General features: G+C 38.8%; 1 protein-coding gene across 1 annotated transcript in view; it reads right to left on the reverse strand.

Moving 5' to 3' along the window:
* MEGF9 (multiple EGF like domains 9) overlaps positions 1-16,976 on the reverse strand; it is a 130,487-nt gene that overhangs the window by 56,683 nt on the left and 56,828 nt on the right. The window contains exon 2 of the mRNA XM_007528937.3: positions 8,754-8,955. Within this exon, the coding sequence (XP_007528999.2) occupies positions 8,754-8,955 (202 nt within the window). The remainder of the gene's footprint in view (positions 1-8,753; positions 8,956-16,976) is intronic.

Genomic DNA, 16,976 nt, shown 5'->3' on the forward strand with positions numbered 1-16,976 from the left:
TGATCAGAGCACTGTTCAGCTATAGTGTTTAAGGTGGTAATAGGGATTGAACCTAGGACCTCTAAGCTTCAGAAAAGTCTACTGCATACTACATGCCATCTCCCAGGTATGTTTCTTTTTTCAAGCTTAATGGAAAAGTCTCTTCACTCATGCAACTTTGTCAGAAAGAAATATGGAGTCATCTCTCTGCCCCCCCCCCATTTTCCATACATACAATTAGCACTCTAGTTCTATGGATATTACCCCCTACACAGGACTGCTCAACTTTGGTTTATGGTGGTGCTGGGGACTAAACCTTGTAGCCTCAGGCATGAGTCTGTTTGCATAACCATTATGCTATCTCCCTAGCCCCAAGGGTATTATCTTACAAATATGTCTAACATAGGTTCCCTCCAACACTTTACTTAGACTTTAACTTCTCTTGTTTGTATTAGTTACAATGGCCCTCTCACTATTTTCCTTTGCCTCGGCTTACTCAACCCACATCTGACCCTTCGTTTTTTCTAAAAAGTGAATCTGATACACTCCCTACTTAAAATTCTTCAATGAATAAGCTAATTTGCATGGCATATCAGACCTTTCATGGTTTGGCCCTATTCTTCATTAGTTTGTTCTGTTCATTCACCAAGTATTACTGAATCTACTTTGTGTGTCTGATTTGTTCTAGGTATTAGAGAAACAACAGTAAACAGATAAAAATCTGACCTCTTATGATTTCCAACTCTGAATTTTTTTTTTATTGTCAGTGATTTAACCTTGGTTTGCGAAATTACAAGATTTCAGGGATATAGTTTCACACCTAAACATGTGTATGCAGTTCACTATACCTACCACCATTGTCCTCATGCTCACTGCTTTCCCTCTGATAAACATTCTAGTTTAACAAAGTCTAGGGGACAGTTTAGTTACTTTTTAAAAAAATTCATGTTTTAGTTATCTCTATTTTACATATGATTAGCCCACCTGGTAGATGTCTTTCAACACCTATTTCACTTAGCATAATTGTACACCACTAATATATACACTTTGCATTCAGACATCTTTAATAGATTGTCTGCAATCTATTAAAGATGTCTTGTTCTCTCATATAAATTTCTACTCGACCATCACATTTCAATTTAATTTCAACTTCCTCTCAAGGCCTCCTGAATCTCCTAATTGTATGTATGGAAAATGGGGGGGGGGAGATGACTCCATTTTTCTTTCTGATAAAATTACATGAGTGAAGAGATTTTTCCATTAAGGTTGAAAAAAGAAACATACCAGGGAGATGGCATGTTCTATACAGTAGACTTTTCTGAAGCTTGGGAGTCCTAGGTTCAATTCCTGTTACCACCATAAACACTATAGCTTGAACAGTGCTCAGATGAAAAAAAAGTTTATTTTATGAATAATCATAATCTGATTGCATTTCTATCTTTTCACAAAACTGTAAGTTTTCTTGAACACACAGATAATGCTTTTGGATACAGCAAGTGCAGCTTGCTATTTTAATGTGGTGTTTAACAAAGAAATGAATCAAGGACCTTTTACAGTACTCAATACAATGTAGCAGCTTTCCTGCGCTCAATTACTTTTCTATATACCTGGAAAGAGACAGACATAATGACATATAAGAGAGACGGAGAGACACCAAAGCACTGTCCCACCATCCATGATGTTTGATGTTGCTTTGGTGCTCTTATATGACTCTGGGAATCAAACCCAGGGCCTCATAGGAGTAAGGTACGCACTCTGCTCACTAAATTGTCTCCAGCCTCAACTCCAATGTTTTTATTAGTGAGTGAAAAGACAAAGATTTCCTCTATTGTTAGTTGCTACTAGTAATCAACTAAGTTTTCTTGATTTCCAGGATTACAGGAAAAAGTTTACATAAGCAATTATATTAGATAATTTTTGGAGTACCTTATGAATGTGAAGCTTGGAGATTTTGTGCTATTTCTATTTAACATTTTATTTATTTATTTAGTTATTTATTTATAGGAAACATTGACTAAACCATAGCATAAAAGGGGTACAACTCCACACAATTCCCACCACCAGAACTCCATATCCCATCTCCTCCCCCGATAGCTTTCTTCAACCCTCTGGGAGTATGGACCCAATTAACATTTATTTCAATATAATCTGACTTCATGGGCAGCAGGTAGACAGCATAATGGTTATGCAAACAGGCTCTCATGTCTGAGACTCCAAAGTCCCAGGTTCAATCCCCTGCACCACCAGAAGTCAGAGCTGAACAGTGCACTGGTAAAACAAACAAACAAACATAAGTAAAAATAAAATAAAAATAAACTGATTTCATGAATAAAACTGTTCCCTTAGTCCTGGGGCAAATTCCCATAACTAAAAATGCAAAAGAGTAACTAGTTCAAAATAGGCTGTAAAAGCAACCAGGTTTTTTTAAAATTTATTTTTCCTTTTGTTGTCCTTGTTTTTTTTTTTATTGTTGTTGTAGTTATTATTGTTGTTGTCGTCATTGTCATCATAGGACAGAGAGAAATGGAGAGAGGAGGGGAAGACAGAGGGGGGAGAGAAAGACACCTGCAGACCTGCTTCACTGCCTGTGAAGTGACTCCCCTGCAGGTGGGGAGCCGGGGGCTTGAACCAGGATCCTTATGCTGGTCCTTGCGCTTTGCGCCACATGCACTTAATCCGCTGCGCTACTGCCCGACTCCCTATCCTACAAATTTTTTAAATCAATATTAAGTCCCTATAAAAATTCAATTCAATTCAATTTAAAAAATCTTGTCAGAACATAAGTATCTACATATAAAGCCAGCCCTAACAATATTTTAAGGTTTTTAAATTATTACTATTATTATTATTTTGATCATCAGCAGGGTTTCACCTCTCAGGTAACTTTTCAAATATTTATATCTGTATCTCTCTATCTTGGTCATATAGAAGCTTCCTCTAGTGAGATGGCACCTGGGCTCAAACCTGGGTCACATACATGATGAAGCAGTGAACTATCCAAGTAAGCTATTTTGTTGGCCCACTTTAAGAGTTTTACTAAGAGAGTGAAGCTCTCACTGGATTATAGTTCTTTTTCAGATAAATGTAATCAAACTTTCTCCATTAATTAATAAGCATATATCTAGATGTAAATCAAAAAACATTATAAACATAATCCAAAAGCAAAAATGGAGAGTTAAGATATTATAACATACCCTTTCTTAGTGCAACAGGTTGCAACACCAGTGGTGATGTGAGGGGGTGGCCATCTGTCAGTGTATAAAGCACTTTGTACTTGCACACAAAGACATTGCTCAACCCACATTTGGCCCCTGCAGCCAAATTCTACTCTCAATAGGGCAACTCCCACTGAAATACACAGGCATAAAGAACAGGGGAAAAATTGTTTTAACCAGCTGTTTGTTGCATGAACATGAGATAGATAAGAGAATCAGAACTGAACTGGGTCTACTTTTCTAATTTCATTTGTTTTTAAAAATAGAACTGACAGATCAAAACAAAAAGAATCAGATTCTTTTTAGGTGTGAGGTGACCACTTCACTGTTAGGTGTTATTAGGTGATCACTTCACTGTATAATCCTGGGAAATTCACTTGAATTCACTCCCCGCCCCCCGATAGTTCTATTCTCATCTGTCTTCCCAAATCATGACTATAAGGTACATCTCTAGGTCAGCTGGATAGTGTTCACCTGGATAGTGTGCTTGTCTGTCATGTGTACAGTTTAGGTTTAAGCTCAGCACCCAATGCACTGAAGAGCTGATTCTCTAACGTTCTCAATTGCTACCAAGCTCAAACTGAGATTAGTGCTTACCAAGAAGAGTTGATATAGCACAAGTTAAATCACATTAGGGTCAGCTTCTGCTTTACAGAGGCCAAGCAGAAAACAAATTCCTATAAAATACCAAGTGTCATGAACCACAGTGTCAGAGTTTCTTTCAATACTCCTTTACTTCCTATACCTGAGATTTGGGGAAAGATGAAACTATCATCACAGACAGGAAAACAGATGGCAAATGTTTCAACCCAACTATTTTTTACTTGCTGGCTAATAGCTCATAAATTAGACAAAATATCTTACTTGCAAATTTTTCCTGTACAAACAACAGTGTACCTACCTGGTATGACTGACCCAAGTCATATTGACTTAATTTTCTTCTTTCATAACCAGAAATTCTATTTCTCATGTTTTATTTGTTACTTGTTTTAATTTTTTTTAGAGGCTGGGAGATAGTTTTATGTGAAAGACCCTACGTTAGAATCTCAGCACCACATGTGAACAACACAATGCTGCAAGTTACCACAGATGGCAGAACAGGTAGGTAGGTAGTAGGAAGATGGATACAGATATATATATCTGAAATGAAAAGGATGAAAAAGTAAATAGTTTTTAAATTTTATTAACTAGAGAAAGAGAGGAAGAGGGAGAGAAGCAGAGCATGTCTAGTGATAAGATGTCAAATTTCAGACCTTATGCATGCAAGTTCTCAGCTCTATACACCTAGACACCTCCTTGGTCACTGTCACTTTTATTTATTATTAGTTTAGTTTAGTTTTGCCAGAGCACTGCTCAGCTCTGGCATATGTGGCGGGGAGGGGCAGGCTTGAACCTGGGACCTCAGAGCCTCAGGAAGCATAAACCATTATGTTACCTCCCTGCCTACCATCCTCACTTAAAAAAAAAGACCACTTCTAAGGACTTCTTAAGCCAAATCTATGTGCCAGTCACAATGTAAATGGTACATATAGATAATTCAATTCTCACAAAATTCCTTATGCCACTTATACTAACTTTTACAGATGAAAACAGAGGCTCAGAGAGGTCAAATAACTTAATCAAGGTCCTATATATATATATTTTAATCAAGGTCATATATTTAAACAAATGGCTAAGAATGGACTCAAAGTATACTAATTGCAAATCCTACTTCCTTTATTTTAGACATCAAACTGCCTGCTTACAATTTCCTTTTTCCCTTAACTCACCCACATATAAATTATAGCAGAACAGAAGAGGTATTTCCTTATAGTTCACCACATGTGGTTGCCGAAGCACATAATCCTGCAACTTCCCATTTCTGTCCCTTTAGTCTCATGTTGCTTTAACTTCCTTTGTGGTTGTTAGAAATATAATATTTAGAACTAGTTTTAGAACTCTCATGCCTTCTTCCTAATGAATTCCTTTAAGATTTTAAGTGATTTTTGTGATCACTGCTTACTCTGACAAACTGCCTGACATTTTGAAATACTATTTAAAATTTTAATTAAATATTACTCTACAATAACCCATTGAAAAGAATTATCTAAAAGAGTTATCTAAAAAAATTTAATAATATGCCTATTCTTGGGGCCCAAAGACAGTTAAGAAAGAAGGCAAGCAAAAGAAATGAAGACTGGGGCTGTGGGAGAAAGCATAATGGTTATACAAACAGACTCTCATGCCTGGGCTCCAAGGTCCCAGGTTCAATCCCAGCACTACCATCAGTCAAAGCTGAGCACTGTTCTGGTAAATAAATAAATATATGAATAAATAAATATTGGAAAGAACACAAAGGAAAATGTACTGAAAGAGAGGTCAAGAAACTGAAAGGCCAAAGCATTATTAGGATTATCTATAGATACTGAAACTGTTCACAGTAATGAAAGATGTAGTTTACAGCTATATACAAATAATGTTAAAGGATATAAATTATGGTGATGTTGTGTATGATACAGCAAATCCTAACAAAGGGATATTTCAAAGTTAACCCAATTCCCAAGTAATACGATTATAGTGATAACTATCTATTGCCTTCTTAAAGCCTAAGACAGCAGGAACCTCCCGCTTCCTCTATTGAGCCTGTATTTCCCCCAGTCCTGGAACCTCCAGGGTGGGGCTCACTTTCCTGCATGCTCCTCTCAATTCATACCAAATGATATTGCTAAAAGTTCTTTAAAATATTCCCTCATTTAAAAAGGTAACTCCGAAACTAAGAGAAGATATTTGTACATCACACATCTGACAAGGAATTTATATCAAACATATATAGTGAAATCAACAATAAAAAGCACAATTAATCTATTTTAAAAGTGGGAAAAACATAGGAAGAGTCAGTTCTCTAAAGAATGTATACATGTGGCCCATAGACATGAAAAAAAAAAGTTGCATTTATCATTATAAAAATTCAAATTAAAGGGCTATGAAGCTAACATAATGGTTATGCAAATGACTTTCAAGCCTGAGACTTTCAGTTCCCATGATTAAACTCCAGCATCACCATTAACCAGAGCCTAGCAGTGCTCTGGTCAAATAAATAAATAAAATGCAAATTAAAACCACAGTGAAATTCCATCTCACACCTGTGAAAATGGCCTACATCAACAAAGCAGCAGATGAACAGTATTGGTGAGGATGTGGAGATAAAGGAATCTGGGGTCGGGTGGTGGTGCACCTGGCTAAGCGCACATAGAATGAGTGCAAGGACCCACGCAAGGAACCTGGTTCAAGCCCCTGGCTCCCCACCTGCAGTGGGGGGGGGTGCTTCACAAGCAGTGAAGCAGGTCTGCAGGTGTCTCTCTCTCTCTCCCCCTTTCTATCTTCCCCTTCCCTCTCAATTTCTCTGTGTCCTATTTTTAAAAAAATTGAATAAATGGCCATAGAACAGTGAACTCATAGTGCAGGCTCAAGCCCCAGCAATAATTCTGGAGGCGAGAGAGAGAGAGAGAGAGAGAGAGAGAGAGAGAGAGAAAGGAACTCAGGTACACTGTTGGTGGGAATGCAAACTGGTACAGCCTCTACTGAAAACAATATGGAGTGTTCTTAAACCAAAATACCTTATGATCCAGCAATATCGCTCTTGGACATATATCCAAAAGGCTTGAAGACACTAATAAGAAAGGTTGTATGAGGGGCCAGATGGTGGCACATACACAAAGACCCGGATTCAGCCCCCAGTCCCCACCTGCAGGGTGAAGTGGTGAAGCAGTGCTGCAGGTGTCTCTTTTTCTCTTTCTCTCTCCCTCTCTGTCTCCCCTTACTCTCTCGATTTCTGGCTGTTTCTAGTCAATAAATAAAGAAAAAAATGTTTAAAGTTTTTAAATAAAAAAAGGATCCCTGTGTTCATATATTATTCATAATAGCTAAGAAGTAGAAGCAACCTAAATATCCACTGACAGATTATGACTAAAGAAGGCATAGGAGGGGCCAGGTGGTGGTACAACTGGTTGAGCACACATGTTATAGTGCGCAAGGACCCAGGTTTGGGCCCCTGGTCCCCACTTGCAGGGGGAAAACTTCACAAGTGGTGAAGCAGTACTGCAGGTGTCTCTCTATCTCCCCCTTCCTCTCAATTTCTGGCTGTCTCTATCAAATAAAAAAGATACAGAAATACATTTTAAAAAAAGAAGGCATAGGATATATATTCAATGGAATATTACCCTGCCATTAAAAAAAAACAATATTGTATCCTTAGAGACAAAATGGATGAAACTGGAGGTGACTGTACTTAGTGAAGTAAGTAAGGAGATGAAAGACAACTACTGGATGGTTTTTAATCATTTGTAGACTACAGATAACTGAAACACATGAACTTGCAAACATATAAATACATATTTTTAAAAAGCAGTCACACTGTAACATGTTTCTAATACTTTATAATAAAAGAGAAATACAGAGAAAGATACAGAAAGAGAGACTAGAGCACTGCTCAGCTCTAGTTTAATATGATGTTGGGGGGTTGCACATGGGACTTCAAAGCCTCAGGTATAAGAGTCTTTTGTATAATCGTTGTGCTGTCTTCTCAGTGCCAGGTGCACCTTTTAAAAGATTAATTTCTGGGTGGTCGGGTGGTAGAGCAGTGGGTGAAGCACACATGGTACGAAGCACAAGGACTGGCTTAAGGATCCCGGTTCGAGCCCCTGGCTCCCCACCTGCAGAGGGGAGTCTTCACGGGTGGTGAAGAAGGTTGTAGGTGTCTATCTTTCTCTCCCCCTCTTTGTCTCCTCTCTCAATTTCTCTCTGTCCTATCCAACAACAATGACATCAATAACAAGAACAATAACAACCACAACAAGGGTAACAACAAGGGCAACAAAATGGGAAAAACGGCCTCTAGGAGCAGTGGGTTTGTAGTGCAGGTACTGAGACCCAGCAATAACCCTGAAGGCAAAAAAATTAATTTATTTATTTTTTATATTTTATTTATTTATTTATTTATTTATTTATTTACTTATTTGAAAGACAGAAGGACAGAGCAAAAGAACCAGACATCACTCCAGTACATGTGCTGCCAGGGATTAAACTCAGGACTTCACGCTTGAGAGTTCAATGTTTTATCCACTGCGCCACCTCCTGTACCACTAAAATATTTACTTTTACTTTTTAAATCTGATTTCATCTACTCATTTATCTATTTTATTGACACTGGGGCTTTACCACTTCAGGCCAACTTTTTCAGAGAGACAGAGATAGAGAGACGGGGGGAAGCTTCATTCAGTGTTGTGGGGGCAGGATTCAAACCTAGGTTGTGTTCATGACAAAGCAAGTTATTCAAGTGAGATATCTTGCTAGCTCTATGTATTCATTTACTTATTTATTGAGGGAGTGGTGATGGGAGGAGGGAGAGAAGAACCAGAAAATCACTGGAGCACATGCAATGAATGCTAAGCATCAAACTCAGGACCTAATGCTTAAGAATTCAATATTTTATCCACTGTGACATCTCCCAGATCACAGAGCAGAAGGCTTTTCTATTTTGGTGAGACAAAGTTAACTTTGTTTCTGTCTTCTGCTGCTTACCTGTTGCAAAGTATGCTGAGGGCTCCATGTGGACTACAATGACAAGGCAGACAGAGCCCAGAGGTGTGATTTAGATAAAAGCCCTCCTCGCAGATTTCACAGTGAAGTCCCTGATAACCTGGATGACAGTCACACTGCCCTGTGGTCTGGTTGCACTGATTCACATTCAAGCTTCCAACCAGAGAGCAGTTACATATATATTCTGCAAAGAAGAGAAAGAGACATTATTAAGATTTAATGTCCATGGCAACTTTTAACAGATAAAATTAACTCTAGTTCAGATCAATTTTCTATATATATGTATATATTTTACATAAAAACTATGTGTTGTGTGTAATTAAAAAGTTAACTGTCTCAATTTCTTTTCTAGTACTCTTCATATTCTAGTTCTCTTACCCTACATCTGTATATTATTAGTTTTTCTGAAGTGAAAAACTCCAAAGGCAGGAGCTATCCTTACTTATAGCACTGAGAGCACTGCTAAAAATGACATGTTAAATAATAAATAATCCTATAGTATAGCTACTAAAACCTAGGGCTTAAGTGGTTAGTTGTGCTAATTTATATAGGTCAGAAAAGATTATGCTATATGTGAAATCACAAGTTAACATATTCTGCCCAGGAGGAAGTTAATAGATAATTGAAACTTTAAGATGAGAAAATGATAAACAAAATCCATATGGGAAAATTTACAGTTTCATCCTGAGGGATGAGTTAAAACCATTGGCAATCTGAATTTCTTTCTCAAATGAAAATATTTAGAAAAGAAGCATTTCTTTCTTTTTCCCAGAGCACTGCTCAGCTCTGCCCGACCCTGAGTTATGTGCCTTATGCATGCAGCCCTGAATCTGAGCACTGGCACCACATGGGAACACCATAGTTGTACTGGGGGAGTTCCAGGAATAGTGAAGAAGAGCTGTGATTCTGTGATGATGAAAAGGGGGGGGGTTGGGGTTCCTGATGTAGGAGATTACAAATTTATTCCCTCTGTGCTGTTGCATTTAAAAAAATCAGCTGTAGGGGGCCGGGCGGTAATGCAGTGGGTTAGTGCACATGGCACAAAGTGCAAGGACCAGCATAGGGATCCTGGTTCGAGCCCCCAGCTCTGCAGGGGGCTCATTTCACAAGTAGTGAAGCAGGTCTGCAGGTGTCTATCTTTCCTCCTCTCTCGATTTCTCTCTGTCCTATCCAACAACAACAGCTATAACAACAACAACAATAAAAATAACCACAGCGAGATCGCTTTCTCTCCTCTCCTCTCCTCTCCCGGATCAACTAGGAATACCAAAGGAGACCACCCGGACCGAAACAAGACAGGACTAGAATGACCACAGAAACCCAGTAAATCACCCGTGAGTACAAACACGCGCGGCTGGTGACAGAGAGGAGAGAGGGGCCTAAGGAGAGATTAAGTGACTGCTAACAGTTCAACAGTTTGTCAGTGGAGACACCACCTCCAGTCTGCTCCACCAACAAGGGGACAGCTGAAGGGAGGAAAGGACTCCCCAGAGACTCACCAAGTGCAACTCTGAGTCTCCATTGCTACTACCCTCAGAATCTGGAGCAGCAACAGGGAGGGACACCAGGGTACAGAGATCTAACTAGGAAACTCAGGAGAAGACCTATACCTCGGTGGCATAGCTGAGGGGCTGTGAAAGTCTCTTTGTATAACCACTGGATTATCTCTGCCACACCCTGCTTTATCTCTTGGTCAGGAGTCAGTGATTAAGCTAAGAAGCCTATTGATAGTTTAAAAGCCCTCAGGCTCCCATAGCCTACAGGGGGAAAAAAAAAAAAAGGCTTTTAAACCACTGAACTCCAACTCAGGGATTGAAAAAACTGTTAACTTATATAAAATGGTTAAAACAACAAGAAAAAATATTGGAGACTCGAACCAGGACAAGAGTCCAGCTAAAAGTCCTCCAGAGGGTGAAGCACAAAACAACGAGTTCAACATCCAAACATTAGCCAAGGAAATAATAACAGGAGTAAAGAATTTGAAAAAATTGTAATCAGAAATACAGGAACAACAAATGAGAATATGGAAGAAAATTCTAATAATCTCATGGTTATTAGAGAGCTGAAAGCTGAAATCGCTGAGCTAAGAAGGCAACTAGCTGAACAAGTTAAAACAGTATCAGAGCAGGGCAACAAAATAGATGAACTCCAGAAAGCAGTAGAGGGCAGAGAGAATAGAATCAATGAGGCTGAAGACAGAATTAGCAAGATTGAGGATGAATTAGAGACAACTAAAAAAGAAGTAAGAGATCTCAAAAAGAGATTAAGAGATGCTGAAAACAACAACAGAGTCCTATGGGATGACTTCAAAAGAAACAATAACGCATTATTGGCTTACCAGAGGAAGAAAGAGAAGGGGAGGAAGAAAGCATTCTCCAGGCCATAATAGCTGAAAATTTCTCTTGTCTAGACAACACCAAAGACATAAAGATTCAAGAAGCCCAGAGGGTCCCAAACAGAATTAACCCAGACCTAAAGACACCAAGACATGTCATACTTAGATTGGAAAGGAATAAGGATAAAGAAAGGATCCTCCAGGCTGCAAGAGAAAAACAAAGAGTCACCTACAAAGGAAAACCCATAAGATTAGCAGCAGACTTCTCCATACAAACACTACAGGCCAGAAGAGAATGGCAAGATATCTATCGAGTGCTCAATGAGAAAGGCCTTCAGCCAAGAATACTATATCCTGCTAGATTGTCATTCAGACTAGATAGAAGCATCAAAACCTTCTCAGACAAGCAACAGTTGAAGGAAGCAACCATCACCAAGCCTGCCCTGAAAGAAGTTCTGAAAGGTCTCTATAAATAGTCAGACCACCACAAATAGGACATATATCAAAACACTCTAAAACTCTACAAGAATGGCGTTAAAATATCTTCAATCTTTGATATCAATAAATGTCAATGGCCTGAATTCACCTATTAAAAGACACAGAGTAGGAAGATGGATCAGAAAACACAACCCAACAATATGTTGTCTACAGGAAACTCACCTAACGCAACAAGACAAACACAGACTTAAAGTGAAAGGATGGAAAACTATCATTCAAGCCAATGGCCCACAAAAAAGGGCAGGAACAGCTATTCTCATATCAGACATGATAGACTTTAAAATCGATAAGATTAAAAAAGATAGGAATGGACACTACTTAATGCTCAGAGGATCAGTCAATCAAGAGGACTTAACAATTATTAATATCTATGCACCCAATGAGAAGCCATCTAAATACATCAAACTTCTACTGAAAGAGCTACAGCAATATATTAACAGTAACACAATCATAGTAGGGGACTTCAACACCCCACTATCTCAACTTGACAGATCATCCAGGAAGAAAATCAGTAAAGACATAAGGGAGCTAAATGAAGAGATAGATAAACTAGAACTATTGGACATTTTCAGAGTCATTCATCCCAAAAAACTGGAATACACATTTTACTCAAATCCACATGGATCATTCTCAAGGATAGACCATATGTTAGGCCACAAAGACAGCATCAGCCTATTCAAGAGCACTGAAATCATCCCAAGCATCTTCTCAGACCACAGTGGAATTAAACTAACACTTAACAATCAACAAAAGATTAGTAACAGTCCCAAAATGTGGAAGCTCAACAGTACACTTCTTAACAACTTCTGGGTCAAAGAGGAAATCAAGGAAGAAATCAAAATGTTTCGAGAGTTCAATGAAAATGAAGACACAAGCTATCAAAATCTTTGGGACACAGCTAAAGCAGTCCTAAGAGGGAAGTTCATAGCTATACAAGCACACATTAGGAAACAAGAAAAGGCACAAATAAACAGCCTGATTGCACATCTTAAAGACCTAGAAGAAGAACAACAAAGGAATCCTAAAGCAACCAGAAGGACAGAAATTACTAAAGTTAGGGCAGAAATAAATAACATTGAGAATAGGAAAACCATACAAAATATCAACGAAAGTAAATGTTGGTTCTTCGAAAGAGTAAACAAAATCGACAAACCTTTAGCCAGACTCACAAAACAAAAAAGGGAGAAGACCCAAATAAATCGGATAGTAAATGAAAGAGGAGAAATCACAACAGACACTGCAGAAATTCAACATATCATGCGAGGCTTCTATGAACAACTATATGCCACCAAGCTAGAGAACCTGGAAGAAATGAATGATTTCCTAGATACCTACCAACTTCCAAAACTAAGTAAAGAGGAAGTGGATAACATGAACAGGCCCATCACAGCTAATGAAATTGAAACAGTTATCAAAAATCTTCCCAAAAATAAAAGTCCTGGACAAGATGGTTTTACAAATGAATTCTACAAAACTTTCAAAGAAGAACTAATACCTCTACTTTTAAAAGTCTTCCAGAAGATTGAAGACACTGGAATACTCCCTGCCAGCTTCTATGAAGCCAACATCACCCTAATACCAAAAGCAGACAGGGACACAACCAAAAAAGAAAACTACAGACCAATATCTCTGATGAACATAGATGCAAAAATATTGAACAAAATTCTAGCCAACCGGATACAGCAGTATATCAAAAAAATTGTTCATCATGACCAAGTGGGGTTTATCCCAGGCATGCAAGGTTGGTTTAATATACGTAAATCAATCAATGTGATCCACCACATCAACAAAAGCAAGACCAAAAACCACATGGTCATATCAATAGATGCAGAGAAAGCCTTTGACAAGATACAACATCCCTTTATGATCAAAACACTACAAAAAATAGGAATAGATGGAAAATTCCTGAAGATAGTGGAGTCTATATATAGCAAACCTATAGCCAACATCATACTCAATGGTGAAAAACTGGAAGCATTTCCCCTCAGATCAGGTACTAGACAGGGCTGCCCACTATCACCATTACTATTCAACATAGTGTTGGAAGTTCTTGCCATAGCAATCAGGCAGGAGCAAGGAATTAAAGGCATACAGATTGGAAGAGAAGAAGTCAAACTCTCCTTATTTGCAGATGACATGATAGTATACATGGAAAAACCTAAGGAATCCAGCAAGAAGCTTTTAGAAATCATCAGGCAATACAGTAAGGTGTCAGGCTATAAGATTAACATTTAAAAGTCAGTGGCATTCCTCTATGCAAACAATAAGTTAGAAGAAATTGAAATCCAGAAATCAGTTCCTTTTTCTATAGCAACAAAAACTATAAAATATCTAGGAGTAAACCTAACCAAAGAAGTGAAAGACTTGTATACTGAAAATTATGAGTCACTACTCAAAGAAATTGAAAAAGACACAAAGAAGTGGAAAGATATTCCATGTTCATGGGTTGGAAGAATTAATATCATCAAAATGAATATATTACCCAGAGCCATTTACAAATTTAATGCTATCCCCATCAAGATCCCAAGCACATTTTTTAGGAGAATAGAAAAAATGCTACAAATGTTTATCTGGAACCAGAAAAGACCTAGAATTGCCAAAACAATCTTGAGAAAAAAGAACAGAACCGGAGGCATCACACTCCCAGATCTCAAACTGTATTATAGGGCCATTGTCATCAAAACTGCTTGGTACTGGAACATGAACAGACACACTGACCAGTGGAATAGAATTGAGAGCCCAGAAATGAGGCCCCACACCTATGGACATCTAATCTTTGACAAAGGGGCTCAGACTATTACATGGGGAAAGCAGAGTCTCTTCAACAAATGGTGTTGGAAACAATGGGTTGAAACATGCAGAAGAATGAAACTGAATCACTGTATTTCACCAAATACAAAAGTAAATTCCAAGTGGATCAAGGACTTGGATGTTAGACCAGAAACTATCAGATACTTAGAGGAAAATATTGGCAGAACTTTTTTCCGCATAAATTTTAAAGACATTTTCAATGAAACGAATCCAATTACAAGGAAGACTAAGGCAAGTATAAACCTATGGGACTACATCAAATTAAAAAGCTTCTTCACAGCAAAAGAAACCACTACCCAAATCAAGAGACCCCTCACAGAATGGGAGAAGATCTTTACATGCCATACATCAGATAAGAGTTTAATAACCAACATATATAAAGAGCTTGCCAGACTCAACAACAAGACAACAAATAACCCCATCCAAAAATGGGGGGAGGACTTGGACAGAATATTCACCACAGAAGAGATCCAAAAGGCCGAGAAACACATGAAAAAATGCTCCAAGTCTCTGATTGTCAGAGAAATGCAAATCAAGACAACAATGAGATATCACTTCACTCCTGTGAGAATGTCATACATCAGAAAAGGTAACAGCAGCAAATGCTGGAGAGGGTGTGGGGTCAAAGGAACCCTCCTGCACTGCTGGTGGGAATGTCAATTGGTCCAACCTCTGTGGAGAACAGTCTGGAGAACTCTCAGAAGGCAAGAAATGGACCTACCCTATGACCCTGCAATTCCCCTCCTGGGGATATATCCTAAGGAACCCAACACATCCATCCAAAAAGATCTGTGTACACATATGTTCTTGGCAGCACAATTTGTAATAGCCAAAACCTGGAAGCAACCCAGGTGTCCAACAACAGATGAGTGGCTGAGCAAGTTGTGGTATATATACACAATGGAATACTACTCAGCTGTAAAAAATGGTGACTTCACCGTTTTCAGCCGATCTTGGATGGACCTTGAAAAAATCATGTTGAGTGAAATAAGTCAGAAACAGAAGGATGAATACGGGATGATCTCACTCTCAGGCCGAAGTTGAAAAACAAGATTAGAAAAGAAAACACAAGTCGAACCTGAAATGGAATTGGAGTATTACACCAAAGTAAAAGACTCTGGGGTGGGTGGGTGGGTGGGGAGAATACAGGTCCATGAAAAATGATGAATTAAATAGTGGGGGTTGTATTGTTAAATGGGAATCTGGGGAATGTTATGCATGTAAAAAAAAAAAAAAAGAAGTAGAAACGCAAAGCAGAAATTGACTGAGTTTGGAGTATGGCACCAAAGTAAGAAAGCAGAAGTACACTAGAGTTTCCCTAATACTTCCTCTCCACTTTTCCAAGCTTTGGGTCCAGGATTGCTCAACAATTTGTTTGGCTTTGTATGTTAACTCTCTTTTCAGTCACCAGGTTCCAGATGCCATCAGGATGCCGGCCAGACTTCCCTGGATTGAAGACTCCACCAATGTGTCCTGGAGCTCAGCTTCCCCAGAGCCCCACCCTACTAGGGAAAGAGAGAGGCAGACTGGGAGTATGGACCGACCAGTCAACGCCCATGTTCAGCGGGGAAGCAATTACAGAAGCCAGACCTTCTACCTTCTGCAACCCTCAATGACCCTGGGTCCATGCTCCCAGAGGGATAGAGAATAGGAAAGCTATCAGGGGAGGGGGTGGGATATGGAGATTGGGCGGTGGGAATTGTGTGGAGTTGTACCCCTCCTACCCTATGGTTTTGTTAAAAAAAAAAAAAAAGTTAACCCATACTGCCAAAAAAAAAAAAAAAAAAATAACCACAGCAAGGGCAACAACAAAGCAACAAAATGGGAAAAATAGTCTCCAGGAGCGGTAGATTGACAGGGGCACCCTGCCCCAGCCTGGCGGCAAGAAAAAAAAATCATGGAATTGACGTAGTGCACCAAAGTAAAAGACTCTGGGGGGGGGGGGGGGGAGAGAATACAGGTCCACATAGGGTAACAGAGGACGGGGGGGGGGGGGTGTATTGTTATATGGAAAACTGGGAAATGTTATGCATGTACAAACTATTGTATTTACTGTCAAATGTGAAACATTAATTCCCCAATAAAGAAATTTTTTAAAAATTAGCTGTATGGGGAACCAAGCATTAGCGCGGCAGGTTAAGCACACATGTCATGAAGCACAAGGACCAGCTCAAGGATCTTGATTGGAGCTCCAGCCTCCCCACCTGCAGAAGGGTTGCTTCACAAGCAGTGAAGCAGGTCTGCAGGTATCTATCTTTCTCTCCCCCTCTCTATCTTCCCCTCCTCTCTCAATTTCTCTGTCCTATCCAACAACAACAGCAGTAACAAAAATAACAATAATAACAACAAGGGCAATGAGGACAAGAAAAAAAACCCTGGCTGAAAATAATAATAATATAAATAATAAACTGTAGGTGAAATAAAATCTTATATGTACTTTAGGAATATCTCCCATTCCAAAATAGGTTTAAATGGTCCAGAGAATTCCATAATACAAAGTATACTATGAATAGGCGAGGTGCAATACAAAATTAAATTTATATTTAGTTAAATATTAAATT

The sequence above is a fragment of the Erinaceus europaeus genome, chromosome 10, assembly GCF_950295315.1.
Source record: "Erinaceus europaeus chromosome 10, mEriEur2.1, whole genome shotgun sequence".
Lineage (NCBI taxonomy): Eukaryota > Metazoa > Chordata > Mammalia > Eulipotyphla > Erinaceidae > Erinaceus > Erinaceus europaeus.